The sequence below is a fragment of the Poecilia formosa genome, unplaced genomic scaffold, assembly GCF_000485575.1.
Source record: "Poecilia formosa unplaced genomic scaffold, Poecilia_formosa-5.1.2 Scaffold371, whole genome shotgun sequence".
NCBI classification, from domain to species: domain Eukaryota; kingdom Metazoa; phylum Chordata; class Actinopteri; order Cyprinodontiformes; family Poeciliidae; genus Poecilia; species Poecilia formosa.
In genome coordinates this window covers 56453-71388 of record NW_006800310.1, presented here as the reverse complement: position 1 = coordinate 71388, position 14936 = coordinate 56453, and the positions used below count along the sequence as shown (strand labels likewise).

General features: G+C 36.2%; 2 protein-coding genes across 3 annotated transcripts in view; one reads left to right on the top strand and one right to left on the bottom strand.

The window, feature by feature from the left end:
- The window catches only part of cunh12orf56 (chromosome unknown C12orf56 homolog), a 16417-nt gene extending 13234 nt beyond the window's left edge, over window positions 1-3183 (bottom strand). Inside the window, exon 1 of the mRNA XM_007575160.2 lies at window positions 3035-3183. Coding sequence (XP_007575222.2) covers window positions 3035-3181 — 147 coding nt within the window. The 5' untranslated portion in view covers window positions 3182-3183. The remainder of the gene's footprint in view (window positions 1-3034) is intronic.
- Window positions 368-14936, top strand: LOC103154023 (CD9 antigen). 2 transcript variants are annotated; one of them, XM_007575156.2, is made up of 8 exons: window positions 368-567; window positions 9536-9638; window positions 11099-11196; window positions 11448-11522; window positions 12624-12725; window positions 12815-12904; window positions 13171-13254; window positions 14378-14936. In XM_007575156.2, exons 1-8 carry the CDS (start codon window positions 499-501, stop codon window positions 14441-14443), a joined length of 687 nt encoding a protein of 228 aa, XP_007575218.1. In that variant the 5' UTR covers window positions 368-498; the 3' UTR covers window positions 14444-14936. The 2 variants fall into 2 exon arrangements, with proteins under 2 accessions (XP_007575218.1, XP_007575220.1); XM_007575158.2 differs by lacking the exon at window positions 368-567 and adding an exon at window positions 3128-3218.

The window sequence follows — 14936 nt, the reverse complement described above, 5'->3', positions numbered from 1 at the left end:
ATAATCTAATTTACTCGTTTGGTTGTTTATGAGACTGTTCTTCAGTTACGTGATAAATTGCAGTTAAACAGAATATCATTCCTCTTTAGGATTTAATTGTGATACATTTTAGTTTAATGTTAAATTTATTTGTCATCTCAAGGTTATCTCAATAATATTGACCTAAGGAGATTTTAACCGCGATTTCGTTGAGTTTTCACCTTAAAAGTCCTCAGATGTTTAGCATACTTTACTTTCTTTTGTTTAGAAAATAAAAGACGTTTAAACAAAGGACAAAGACAAAAATGTCATTTTTTCCCTCCTTGTATTTCTGTAGGAGTTGAAGCGCAGCTGGTCATGTGCTCTCCTCCCAGCTTCAACCGGAGACTGCCGCCAAGCCCTGACGGAAATTACCGAGCGCAGCCGAAGTGAAGCCGAGCAGAAAAACCGAGCGGCTCGTTGAACAGCTGGAGTTCTCTCCGTTTTCTCCCCGCTGAAAGGTCCGAGGACACCGCAGAGATGACCATCCTGTCCAGCTGGGAGCTGTGCGTCAAATACGCAATCTTCATCTTCAACTTTGTCTTCTGGGTGAGTAAACATGAAATACTCCGGCTTTAAACACTGGAGGAGATTTTCTTTAAGCTAAAAAACCAACAAAAACAAAACAAAAAACGATTAACTGACATTTTACTTTAGTTTTATCACTTTATAAAACTGGCCAAATGGGTAATTTCACGGATTTTTTACAATTCATAGCAGCGGAGAAGAAAAACTTTAATAAAATTGTGAATTAAGCTTAAAGTTGGACTAATTATTAACCAATGGTGTTTATATGCACTGATATGGCATAATGTTAATGAAAAAAATAATGAGAAAATAACTATTTCTGCACATGTTGATGTGTGGGGGAAATATTATGTCATTTTACTTTCAAAGTTGACAGATATCTTAGTTTAATATCACACATTTGTTTTGGTAAATTGTCTTTTTTTTCTAGCAAATGTATCACCTTTTGACACCGGCAAATATCCACAAATATTCAGCCTCTGTGGCTGCATATTTTTTCTCCCTTTATCAATGTCTATAAATAATGAAATAATGACCAGGTAAAAACTGAAATAATTTTGATTCTGATTGAAATTAAATTGAAATTTGTTTATTTATCCCAAAGAGAAATTAAATGTATCTCATATCAAAGAGTCTCCAGTAGCAGTCAGTCTTGCAGCAAATCTGAAGAGGACTCTGACTGAAGACTGTTGCTGTATGAGAGTCTCATGCTAACATGCTAACAGCAGAGATGATTTCCACTGCTAATCCACCTCATTTTCTTTTGCTGCTCCTCTTTAAATCTCTGTTGCTTGAACTCACCAAATACTTTTTTACTCTTATTTGAGTAATTTTCTGATTGACTACTTGTTACTTAGCTAAAAATGTGTTGAAGTACTAGCCCATTAGGGCCATTGCAGATAGAGAAAAGGAGTTAATTTTCTCCAAAGAACCTCAGTAATTTTCTAGAAAAAAGTCAGAAATTTTTGAATTTGGAAAGTAGAAAATTTGCTAGAAAACAGTTTAACATTTGGAGATTAATCTCAGAAATAAAAAAAGACATTTCTGAGATGAATCTCAAAAGGTCTGATTTTGTTCTTGCAATTTTTCCATTTCTGATATACAAATGCAACTCAACATTCGTTGTGTTTGTAGTTCTGATACCTTCCACAGGGGGGCAGTGTTGAGACCTTCCACCTTTTAACTTCACCATAAACCAGAGTAAAAGTTCACCTTTCTCTACGACAATAGTTAACACAGAAAATGTTCAGTTTGTTGATGTCTTCAGGTTATATTTCAGATCCAGTAAACAGTTATCGGTTGGTTAATTTCGCTGACAGCAGAAATCTGCACCGACTGCAGCAGCTGGGAAACAAAGCTGCTGTTGTTTGGTTGAACTGGGCCTGCTGGGAACTGAGAGCAGCTCCAGTTACCTCAACCAGCAGCCGCCCCACTGGGCTGACAATACACCTGTAGAGGCTCAGACAGCCAGAAATAAAGACTAAAACCAAGTTGTCCATTCCAAATATCTTGGTTTTAGTCTTTATTTCTGGTGAATCGCTCACTCATGAAATAAATAACCAATATCTATTACGTTTATGCAGAAAGAAAACAAATAATTTAAAGAAAATCTGTTGTTTCTACCAACAGGAGAGGCCAAATATGCAACCAGGATTTCAAGGTTTCCAACCAACTCTCACTTTTTATTGCAGATGAATGTTGGGTAATTTCAATAATTCAAATAAATCATCAAAAGCCTGAAATTATCTAAAATCCATAAAACAAGAAAAATTTGCAAAAGTTGAAAATGTTTAAGTTTTGAATCAATCAATCAAATTTTATTTTTACAGCACATTTCAGCAGCAAGGCATTTCAAAGTGCTTTATATCATTAAAACAAAAACAGAGTAATAAACAATCAGATAAAAATAAAAAAGAGCTTAAACATGCAAACTCATTTTTAATGACTGTTGAATATTTAAAATGATTTAAATAAACCATTAAAAGCCTGAAATAATCTAAAACTCAAACATAATGGGTCGATAACTGAAACTGTAAATGCCTCTGGTTCATTTATTTTTTATTCATATATAATGAATATATCTATTTATTGTGATATTTTGTAAATTCCAGTGAAAGTGAGAAATTATAGTGTTTTATGTGTTGATTGGTTAGTTTATTTTTGGAGCCACATTCCTTCCATCCATGAACATTCAGGCTATTTTCATTAAATTGAAGACATTTTTTCTTCATACAAATAGCTGTAAGAAATGTTTCCACTGCCGTTTTCTGCTGAGTTTAGTAATTCCTGATGAAATCGCGGTTTGGGTCGTTAAATCTTAGTTTCTGGCCCGGTTCTGCTCCTCAGAGCCTGTTAATTGCTTTCACCTGCAGGCTGAGCTGTTAAACAGCACAGTTTCTGTTTTCTTGTAGAAACCAGTGAAGCTCCTCCCTGCCCTCCATGTTAGATACACCTTTTCCTCAAGTAAAGCAGTTCCTCCTCCCCCAACAGTTCCCAGGTGAGCCTCACAAAGGTGTGGTTCCTTTCCCCTGAGAGCAGATTCTCCTTTTCCCTCTTCTGCCGAGTTGGAAGCTCGTATTTTCTGCTGAGGAAAGTTTAATCCTAAACTAAGAGCCATGAATGGAATGCAGTGCATCAAATATGTCATGTTTGTCTTCAACTTCCTCTTCTGGGTATGTAACAACCTCAGCCTGTTTGCTCAGCTTGGTACGAGTTCTAGCTTTAGACTGTGGCTGTTTTTATTTGACACGTTCGGCAGTTGTTTCATAAATCTGTTTTATGAACCTAAGTGTGTCGTTTTCATGCTTCTGGATTTAATAATGTTTCACATATTGACAAGCTGACCTCCATTTTTATTTTAATCTGTGAAAATGTTTGCTGTAAACCTGAATCTTCTTGAGTTTTTTTCTTCCTTCTGCATTTATTGTTTTAACTCAATTTCACCCTAATAAGGATATTTTACCAACAGTTTTTTATTTGGTTATTTCTAATATTCTTGTAACTCTCAGTCAAATAGGGAATGAGAAAATGGTCAAAGTATAAAAAAATGACTAATTTGAATGATGTGTTGAGTAATAGACTGCCGGTGTTAAAAACTGCTTACTGTGATTTATATTCATGTTGGTCCATGATGACTGAAAACATTAAAAACTAAAGGTTTTGTAATAAAAACTCTTCCTGCTTATTTCTATTGAGTTAAACTAAAACATGATGAAAAATCTTCAGTTTTCCATGTTAGGAGGGAGACTGACATAATAATGTTGCTTCATCTGAAGCTCTGATTACTTTGCAGCCCATCTGTGAGATTATACTGGGTGATTTCCCAGTAACCTGGATGAGGTTAATCACTCCATAGTGATTATTACGTCTTTAGTTATTTTTGACAAACATTTTGATGACCGTAAACCCCTTCAGCAAATGTTACATCTTTGTTTTAATGACTTGGTGAATCAATGTTTCCAGCTTAGAATGATCTTTTAAAGGACCAAATTTATTTGTTTTTTTTAACAAATTTGTGCAATTTGTAATTTGAATGTTTTGCTGTGATGTGGAAACTAGTGAAATTTAAAAAATTTTCTGCGGTTTTTGAGGAACAATTAAGTGTTTTGTGTATTTCTTCCACATGCTAGTCGACTCTTGTTCCCTCTCCTCTACGCAGGTTACGTTCACGTTTTTTCACCACACTTTGAACGGCTACTTTTACGTCACTGACGTGACATGTGTCATAATTCTGTTAGCTAGGCTTTCTTTGGGTGTGTTCACACTGCAGCCTGAAGTGACTCAATTCCGATTTTTTTTTTGGCAATTCCTATTTTTTTGCCGGGCCGTTCACACTGCCAGTAAATGCGACCTGTATGCGTTCTGCAGTGTAAATGGGCAAACGACCAGAAAGTGTCCCGCATGCGCAGTAGAGGGCGCAATAGCGTCAGCATTATCAGTGTTCTGCCAACTGCCATAAAAAGAAGTGCTCAGTGTTTGCGGAACTAAACATGGTGGCTAACGGTGGAGCTTAGCTTACTTATTTGAAGTTGTTGTCCAACCAGAGCAGCATATTAACAACTTAATCCTCATATAATCCATCATGGTTGTTGTTTTTCTTCCCACTTGTGCTTATCAGTACGCAGAATAGTGAGATTTGTTGAGAATCAGTGACGTTCAGTTCGAATGAATGCGGCCTGAACGTTAGGTCACATATGAATTGGATATGGGTCACATTTGAAAAAGAATCCGACCTGTGCTGTTCATACTGCCGTGAAAGGATTGGATACAGGTCACATTACGTCAAAAACATCGGAATTGAATCACTTCAGGCTGCAGTGTGAACGCACCCTTTTATCAGCTTCTTTCGTCTGGTTGTGATTCAGTGACGATGCTGTCTGCTCTGAATAACTTTAAAATCCATTCGAAATTCAAAGACGGCGGCGGCCATTATTACTTCAGTAAACAGCGCCGCTGTGTGACGTCTACGTTCTTCTGCGCATGCGGGTTGCTGTGGCGACGTAACCGCTCACACAGAGCTGTGATTGCGGTCGGGTTTTATTGGAAGAAAGACCGATCTTGCAAAAAAAAAAATTGAATTTCAGCCAAAGAATGTGTTGGCTTCAGCTGGAAATCAAGTTAGAAATATGAGTAGCTGGAACCCCCCCTCCCCCCAAATTGCCACGGATTAAATGACAAAACATTTTGGATCGTCTCTTTGCCTGGCTGGTGGAATAAAGATGAATCTCAGACGCCTGAAAGGTGGGCTTGTCTTAAAGGTGGCTTGTTACTCTTCATTGAACAGGTTAGGATCGGAGTATTTGTTCAAACGCGTATCTTTTCCAGCAGCGGGAAAACTAGCTGACCAAATGTCCTTGAACTCAGCCTGGGTTGCTAGGTGACGTGCTGGGCTTGGCTGAGGTTGCTAGGTAACGGGGCCATTCCTCATGAGTGTGACTTGACAGTCTGCAAGTTTTTGAAACGGCTCATTTTTCCAGAAACCAAGAAGCATTAATTTTCCAAAAACAGCCAGGGGATTTTATTTAAAGCACTTGGGTTGTTTTTAGAAGCAGTCAGAATATTTTGCTTTGTGGGTCCAGATAATATTTGGACCCAACCTCAGAGATTAAAAGTTCCTGAAACATATTTTCTGTTTTTCTTTATTTTAAATTGGAAATGAGTGAAAATGCTCATGCAGGTTTTATTTTGACGGACTGAGTGTAGCGTCGTTGGTTAATGTGGTTTGCTGGCAGGTTAGTCACCTACTTAAAGCTCCTGTTTACTCGGACAGTAGAGATGAGATTTGTTGATGTCATGCTCTGGTTAGCGGTACAGAACACTGAGCTGCTGCGATGTTCCTCTCCAAGCCACTGGAGATAAAACTGAACACCAGATTTGATCTGTGTTTTTTTTCTTTTTAAACTGAAGCTGGTCACTAAACTGTTGCTGTGATAAGATGTCTTGGATAAAATCTCTTGATTTGTTGTTTTAATGTTTGCTGCTGAGGTTAATGAGAGCTAAGGACAACTTTGAGAGTAAAAGCTTTTTATATTAACATTTGTGTCCTTCACATCGTTTCCTGGGGACTTTTATCAAACATAAATGTCAGTCCACTGTGGGCATTTAGGATACCGGACTTCCTGCTTCTGCTTTGCTGGGAAATGTGGAGCCGATAATTGGACCCAGTTCCTGTTCAGGAAGGGGACATTTTTGTCAGATAACAGAAGCCAGACCAGATTTGCCATGAGGGAACAAAACTATAAAAATGTTTTAAAAAAACACAGAAAAATATGCAGCATAAAGTGATCCTAAGAGCTACAGGTTGCAAAACCCAAATCTAGCAGATAAAAACTGTCTTAAAACAAGCTAAAAGTTCAACAACTTTTGTTTTTAATTTGTTAATATTGTGAATCTGGTCCAAGAAATGAGTTACATTTTCTTTGCTGGTGCCAATGGCAAAGAAAATGTAAGTAAATTTATTTGGTATTATTTCTACAGAACAGATGTCAACGAGGGGCAGTTCTAAAGGGGCAGTGGCCCCCTGTTTTTCCTCTCTAGAATCGCCTATACGGCTAATAAGTGCTGTAGGTTTACTGCTTATGAGAAATAATCAGTCTGGGACTTTAAGATGTTAAAAATTGTAATGTAATTATTTGGGTTTTCTTTTTATAGAAGTCTTGAGTTGGAACCTTTGTATTCACTTGTTTCTGGTACACCCGTAAAAATGGTGCACAAGCAACATCCACAAACAGCGGTAAACGACAGAGTTGCTTTTAACCCAGTGGGGGATTATTATTTGCTTCAAAAAAACCATCTGATGGGACGCTGGAAAAAATTATAGTGCTGAAAGGAGTTAGCCTATCAGTGAAGCTATTCTGACCTAAAATGGCATCTCAATCCTAAACATGTTGCTAATGCTAATGTTGGCGTCCAGTCCACATTTCTAAAGAAGTTCCCTGAACGATCGGGGATTCCTGAAACACTTTGCTCCAAACTGATGGTTGAATAACAGATTAAAAACAGTAAATATCTGTTGTTGAGCTTGTATGTCAATGATTTAGAGACAAAAATTATTTTTAATTAAAAATGTTGCTTATTTTGTCTTGATTAAAATGCAACTAACTCGATTAACTAAAAATGTTAGTTTTAGTTGATGGTGGTCAGACTGATCAGGCTCAGGTTGAGAAATAAATGCCTATTCTCCAACTAGCCTCCTGAGGGCCTTTTATGACTAACCTGCATGTTCAAACAGGAACATTTTTTTTGTTTTGACAAGGTTTTGTCCATTGCGTCAATGCAGAGTTGTTGCATTTGTCTTGTCTTTTTGACTTGTGTAAGAAGTTATGTTTAAGAGAACTAAACTGATGATTAAAACAGTCTTTCACAACAGACTGCAAATGATTCAGAGTTAAACTGCGAGTTTGAGCTTTGGGCCGCAGTAATCTTCTTCTGGTTGCGGTCTCATGACTCACGATGTTCACATCTTGTTTTTGAGCAGAACATGACTCCAGCAGTCGGCTATCAGCATCTTGTGGCTAAGAATGCTGAGCTGATGAATACATTTGATGATTTCAACATAAGCTATTGACGTAAATTTAAGTGTAATAATTTCCTATCTGGTAAAATGAACTAAAACATTCTTATCTGCCTGGGTCTGGCTCTTGTTTCTGAGCATGAACCTGACCTAAATACGTCCACAGAGAGGAACCATCTGACTCGTATTGTTAATTATATCAATAAATAAGGTTAAAACTAACACAAACTTTAATTGGCTCAGAAATAAATCTCGTATTGGACTGCTGCTAGCTGTAAAAGTTATGTCAGTTTTGTTTGGGATGCCGAAGGAAATGGCTAAAACTTAATTTAACAAAACTGTACCTGCCAGCTGACGTGAAGATGAGGAACAGGGATAAATGTTACTGAGTGTTTCCCACAGGGCTTTAATGTAGAAAGTATCACATAAACATTTAAATATTAGTTGGGTGTTTTTTGCATTTCATGTTTTCAACTGAGAAAAGATTGTAATCTTTATAAATATCAGTAAAAATAATGTAACACTTTACAAAGAGATTTTTTTTTTCTGGTTCCACTTCATTAATTCATTAATTTCCACTCAGAGTTGATCACATTCAGGTCAGTTTGAGCCGCTTCACTTCGTGTGAATCTCCCTGTTCAACCACGTGAGTCATACTGCGGGACGTTGCAGCGGTTATTTGGGTGACAATGAAGATGATGTAAGCTGTTGCCACGGATACAGTGAGTCAGTTTTGTTTTGGAGGAGACAAATGACTGTTTTTGTGTGTTTTGAGAAACGGTTGGAGAATTGCTCCTCCAGACAGACAAAACATTTCACCAGATATTTTTCTTAAACACCGTGGCATGTTGCTGCTTTTAACGAATTTAAAAATTGGTCAACTCAGAGATTAGGCATGAAAATGTCTGCAATGCCTTACAGATTTCTTCTACTTTTGCTTTCCTGTCATAATTTCGTGTTTTAGATAATTAGATTTTAATGTTGCGTCACCCGTAGCAGCAGCAACAACTAACTTTAATAAAATGTGGTTTTTTTGTTTTTATGCCCTCAGACCTCCCACATTCTTAATTCCTTGAACGCATGTACCAACCGCATGTTTTTAAAACTGGTTTGTATTGAGGTTAAACCAGTCAACCTGTTGGGGTTTTTTTCTCCTGAGGTTCAGGTGACTTGATGTGTAATCAGTTTATGCAAAACTCAGGATTTTCCTTATTTTGACACGCAGCTTCAATCCAGACTTCGGCAAATTTCTTATTAAACTTCATTATAAATCTGTCATGGTAGGAAATTCAGCTGGATAATAAATTGTCTCGGACATTATTGTGGTAAATGGTCTCAACATTATTATTTAAGTATTAATATGATAATGGCATAATGCAAGAGAACATTCTCAAAGATCAAACTTTAAATTTTAACATTTAACACCGGAACAGGAAGACGTTTAAAAATAAACAAAATGAATTATGAAGTCTCTGCAAACAAAATGTCCTTTTAAAAAAGGCCAGTTTGACCAAAACACCAGACTGAAGACTTTTATCATCCAGTGTTTTTTTTTTTTTTTTTTTTTTTTTTTTTTTAAAACGATAATCATACAAGTGAAAATTATTGAGCTCATTTTTAATTTATCATGTGATTAAGTGATTTTGTCGGGTCTGCCTCATTATGTTTAATCGCATGATGAATTAAAGTGAGCTCAATTTCTGTTCTGATTTTATTTGAAGCAGAATTTTTTTTTTTCATAATCCATATTTCTTTTTTCTTTCCATTTTATTATTTTTGGTTTTATTTTCCATATTTAACATATCTTCCAGTGTTAAGCGTTCTTTACAAAACTAAAGTTTGTCTTTGAGAGCCCTGTGTTTGTACCTAAACATGAAAGGTGAATCGTTTTAGGAACGGCTGATCTGAAGTTCAGAGCGTATAAAATGAGAAGGTAAATGTGAGGTTTGGCGGTAACGTTGTCTCGTCTTCCTGTAGCTTGCAGGTACTGGAGTGCTGGCTGTGGGATTATGGCTTCGTTTCGACTCCAGGACCAAACCACTGTTTGAAGGAGTAGACTCGCCCTCTGTCTTCTTCACTGGTAAGGTTTAAAATATTTTTTATATGTAAAAAAAAAAAAGTAGCACGTTCCTAATACAGACTTTGACAAATGTCTCTTTAAACCATTGCGTCTGCTGTTCAAGTCTTTGTGTTTAATTCTTGTTTTAACGAACCATCCACGCTTCGTTTTCTTGTGATGATCTCTGGTCTATAAACTCCTAAATGAGTTGATGGTTTTGTGCCGGACTGAGCTGCAGTCGGAGCCGCTGAATGAGGGCGGTCCACAGTGGGGCGGCTCCTGTGACCTGCCGGTGCTCTCCACACACAGCCGTCTTTATTCTCAGTGGGACAGTCGGGTCTTTGTGCTCCTGACGTCTCGGAGGATCCGTCCCAGAGACCGGCTCGCTCTCTCCGGCTCTTTGTTTCGCCTCCACCTTCAAGTGGGAAGCAGGGTGACAGAGGAATAAAATGACAAACATCTTAATTACAGCTTCGGAGTGGGGGATTTGTGTGCTGATGGTTGTTGTTCTCCCACATTTAATCTTCATATCCTTGAATTATGACTCATCCACATAAAATAAGTTGAAGAAAACATCAAATCATCTTTACAGCTTCTAAATCCCTTCTGTGTTTCAGAAATCCAGATCTGGGTTTGTGAAAACATACTGATGAAATATTCCTCCATCTGGAAATTGGAAATTTAGAAAAGCTGATTCCTCGTCAGTCAGATCCAATTTTGCCATTTTTACTTTAATTTTAAAAATCATTTTTGAATATATTAAGTTTTATTCCACAGGCAGATATATAATTGGTTACCAAAAGCACAAATGTTTGCAGTAAGTGGTCAATATGATGGTGTTACCAGATGTGCTTTAAAATAAGTCAAGACTTGCAGAAATTTGCTGACAGTTTGCTGACAAAGTAAAAATGTTTTTCCATTTGAAACAATTGGATTCCCTGATTTTTCTTTTGATGTGAGCTTTTCCAATTTATAAAGAGTATTTGGCTAACCTTATCTTTCCTATTTGTAAAAAAAAAAAGCATTTAGTGAACTTTTCATAAGCTTTTCCAGTTAGCAGCTGCCCACTTTCTTAATGGAAAAGCTTACTTTATCTGGAGCTTTTCCATTAAAAAAAAAAAACATATTTTTCTAGTATCTTTTCACAATAACAATCTTGGGTAGATATTCAAGATACTTTTTTATAAACTCCCACATTCCTGCATGAAAAGCATGTTTTTATTGGCTGATGTAATATTCTAATCTTTAAATGTTTTCATTAGCTGTAAGGTGAAAATAATCATACTTAATAGAAAAAACGGCTTGTAAACATCAATTTGTAATACTTTGGTACAAGAATATTTCTTTTCAATATTTCCAAACATGCTGTTGAAGCTCAGTTTTTATTCATGTGTACTTTTTGCTTCCCCCGTTTTCTGTAGCATGAATCTCAGTGTAAGCCTCCAGGTTCCCCCTCAGTGACTCGGCTTGTTTCCTCACAGGTGTGTACCTGCTGATTGCTGCAGGAGGGTTAATGATGGTGGTGGGATTCCTGGGATGCTGTGGAGCCATTAAGGAGTCACCCTGCATGCTGGGACTGGTGAGTCTTTACAGAACTCCAGTAGAAATAATCAAATTGGCAAACAAGATGGTGTTTATTTTAATGTAAAATGTTAAAGGGAAATGTCTTTGCTTTTTATATAAAGAAATACAAATTATATTCATCTTAATACCCATCAGCTTCTAAACAGAGGAATGCAAATAGATGAATACAATTGCACAGAGGGATACAGTAGGGTAAGGTGGTAAAAGTAGCAGTTTAACAAAATACATTTTTGTTTCTTGGTCTAGTTCTTCATCTTCCTGCTCATCATCTTTGCTGCTGAAGTGGCTGCAGGGATCTGGGGACTCTCCAACAGAGACAAGGTATGACTAAAACCTACGGTAAACCCTTCTCACTAATAAAATGGAATTTTATTGAAAAGTTAATCATTTTCAGTCATGCTGTTTTTAGTTTTAATTTTTTTGGTTTTCTTGTGCTGTATTCAGTTTCTCCAAACATTGTAACTTCACATATGGGCAATAAAAAAAGTTGTTGATCCAGAAACGTGGGCCTATCCAGCAGTAAGTTGAAGCTGTTTTTATTAGGCCTGGACTCTAAAGCTGAAAAAGGTATCATGATATTAGCATTTCATATCAGTTCAGGGTATGAAATGCTTGAACCCCATCAAGCTAAGTGTTGTACATTTATTTATTATAATGTTTTAAACACCAGTAATGGTGATTGCAAAGACAAGTTGGCCTCTTTGGTGAAATGGTTGGAAGCATGGGGAGTATAAAAAAGTACAATTAAAATATATATATTTTCTTCCTTTTTTAATACTTTAGAATTGGTATTTGAATATTATAAATTTTTTCCCAATAACATAATTACTTGGTGATATTTTCAAACTTCCTGTCAACTTAAACATTTTTGTAGCTCAAACACTTGAGCTGTTCTCAATTTATTTTATTTTGAAGCAGTTGTGGGGCACAATGGGAAATCATTGGAAATGTTTTCTATTGATATTGTAAATCTGATGTGAAAACTCTTGTAAATTTATTTTGAACAAGCACAAACTAAAAGCAGGAAAAAATACAACAAATTGTCATGCCTGTTGACATGCAATTTTCCATAATTTGTTTGAGAATGAGCAGGAAGATCTTAGGATTTCCTGCTTCTCTCATACTCATAACCTACAAACATTTAAATCTCCCCACATCAAATAGACTTTTAAATTGTTCCTACATTGAATGACACTTAAACTTCATTCTCATCTTTAAATGTACAATTATTTATAGATTTTTAAAATTGCCAATAGCATTTTGGTCTTTGAGACGCCAATCCTATGCAACATATTTCCCAATAAGCTCTTTTGTTTTGTACTTGGTTAGGCCCATCATTTAATCCATTCCATAAATCAACCCCACACACTGATATGCAAAAACTTTGATAAGTTTTAAGCATACGTTTTCCTGTCTCTACAGGTGATAGAGGACGTTACCGAGTTTTATAAGCAGACCTTCGACAACTACAAGAACACCAAACAGGAAGCGCTGAAGGAGACCCTCCGCCTCATCCACTTTGGGGTGAGAGCCCACACCTGATTGTTCCTTCTTTATCCAGTCATCAACAAATGACCAACCAGCTTAGACTCTGAATGGTTTCTGTTTCACAGCTGGACTGCTGCGGTCCTACAGGAAGCTTGTTCGATGACGCCAAAGACATCTGTCCGAAGCAGGAAGGACTGGCGGTCCTCGTTACCACGGTATTGAGATGAATTTGAAGCAGTGATGGTCTTCCCCAAGTAAAACTATTAAAACTGGATTTTGTTAAAAGGCTGGAGAACAGTATAATGTGCAAAAGTCAACCAAAGTTATAGATTTTTAACAGGTTTTAAAATGCATTTAAAAACATACTTCATACTGTTTGACTTTTCGCCAGTTTCTTTAATCTATAGATATTAAGGTAGAAAAAGCCTAAAAATATCCATTAGTAAGAAATTTGCTTAATGCACAACTTATTTTCTTACAGAGCTGCCCAAAAGCCATCGACGAAGTATTCAACAACAAGCTGCACATCATCGGTGGAGTTGGGATTGGTATCGGCGTAATCATGGTGAGTGTGCAACCAAAGAAAGCCCTGAAAGTTAAAAGCTACATTGATGTTTAGTGCATTAGACAAATAAGGAAGTGTATTCAAGATAAAAAGATAGCTCGGCTTTTCTACTGGTGCAAACACTAATTTAACAAATGTCTATCTTTGTCCAGTAAAAAAAAAATCCTAACTAGGATAGCTTGGAGCTAGCCTTTCCACAAGTGAAAAAGCTCATTTCCACTGGATAAAAATGCTACTTTAGCACACACTTGCCTCAGCTTTTAAATTAATGTGGCAAAGATTTAGGTTTTCCACTGGTAAAACAATCCTAACTAGGCTAACTTTAACCTATTGTTTCTAAAAGTAAAAATGCTAATTCAAAAACTTGGCTTACCTTTTCCATTGGTTAAATATGCTAATTTTGCACACATAGCTCAGCTTTTAAACTATTAATTTGACAAATGTTGTTTAGCTTAAGTTTTTCATTTGTAAAAATCCTAACTGGGCTAACTTTTAGCCTATTGTTTCTAGGTAAAAAATAAAAATAAAAAAATAAAAAATTTGGCTCAGCCTTTCCATTGGCAAAAACTCGCAGTTTATCACAACTTTAGCTCAGTTTTTCCATGGGTGAAAATGCTACTCTAGCAGACATTTGGGTTAACTTTTCCCCTAATAAAATGGAAATTCTGCACATTTTACAATTGGTAAAATACTTAACATTATTGGTTCATTCATGATGACATTTCATAAAAATATGAAGTTTGCCATGAGGGGAAGGGTTTATGCCTGCAGTGAGGTAAAATTTGAATATTGATGAGGTTGTTGGTACATATTTCATTGTTTGCCAAAAAATATTAAATCCAACTGTAGGATAACTTTCCAGGTTGTATTTGTTCAAGAGTCGTTGATACAAGATATAGATTTTTTGTCCTTTAGCAGAAGGAGCAGAACAATCCTAAATATAAACTCAAATACAATAACCAGTATTTTTGAGAACGCATCCAATTACTACTTTTAAAAAATATAAAAAGATAAATTAAGCTCCAGCAGGCAGAAGTTGATCCTCATTCCGCTATTCTTTATACATGATTTTTGCTCAGATATATCTTTCGGAAGTAATTTGTGCCAATTTATTTTCCTGCAGATCTTTGGAATGATCTTCAGCATGATGCTTTGCTGTGCCATCAAGAGGTCCAGAGAATTTGTGTAAACTGGAAAAATGCTACTTTTTATATTTATCATGTTTGTAACCTGCTGCTTTTGAGTTTAAGCAATTTTAATTTGCTAGTTGGATTCATAACGGATGGCCATATCAATCTGAGTGTATGAAGCCTCTACCATGTTTAGGATTTGCAGGAAGATTATTTTTGTACACAAGGCAGAACGAAATATTTTGTGCTTTCAAAATAAACTTAGTTTTCATGAAACAAAAGGTAACACTTAGGACTCTTCTTCCCTCTGGTGGACACTTCTGTTTTTGTTTTTTAATCTTATGTTAAAATCCACTTGTTTTGTTTACAAATGCACTAAAGATTTGTGATGTAACCCAACTTTTTATTGGTGGATTACTAAATATTTTTGACACAGTAAGAGGTTCTTTTTTTAAATCAAGAACTGTGGAGTTTTATGCAAGTATGATGAATGCAGTTCATGTCCAAGATGCCAAATAAGGATCTAATAAACGTTTATTTGTGTTACAAAAG

Excerpts from the sequence above, each read along its gene's own strand:
- LOC103154023 (XM_007575156.2), top strand. The coding sequence starts at position 499 with ATGACCATCCTGTCCAGCTGGGAGCTGTGCGTCAAATACGCAATCTTC. Across the intron at positions 11,523-12,623 it reads GACTCTCCAACAGAGACAAG|GTGATAGAGGACGTTACCGA; the intron begins GTATGACTAAAA and ends CTGTCTCTACAG. Across the intron at positions 12,726-12,814 it reads TCCGCCTCATCCACTTTGGG|CTGGACTGCTGCGGTCCTAC; the intron begins GTGAGAGCCCAC and ends TCTGTTTCACAG.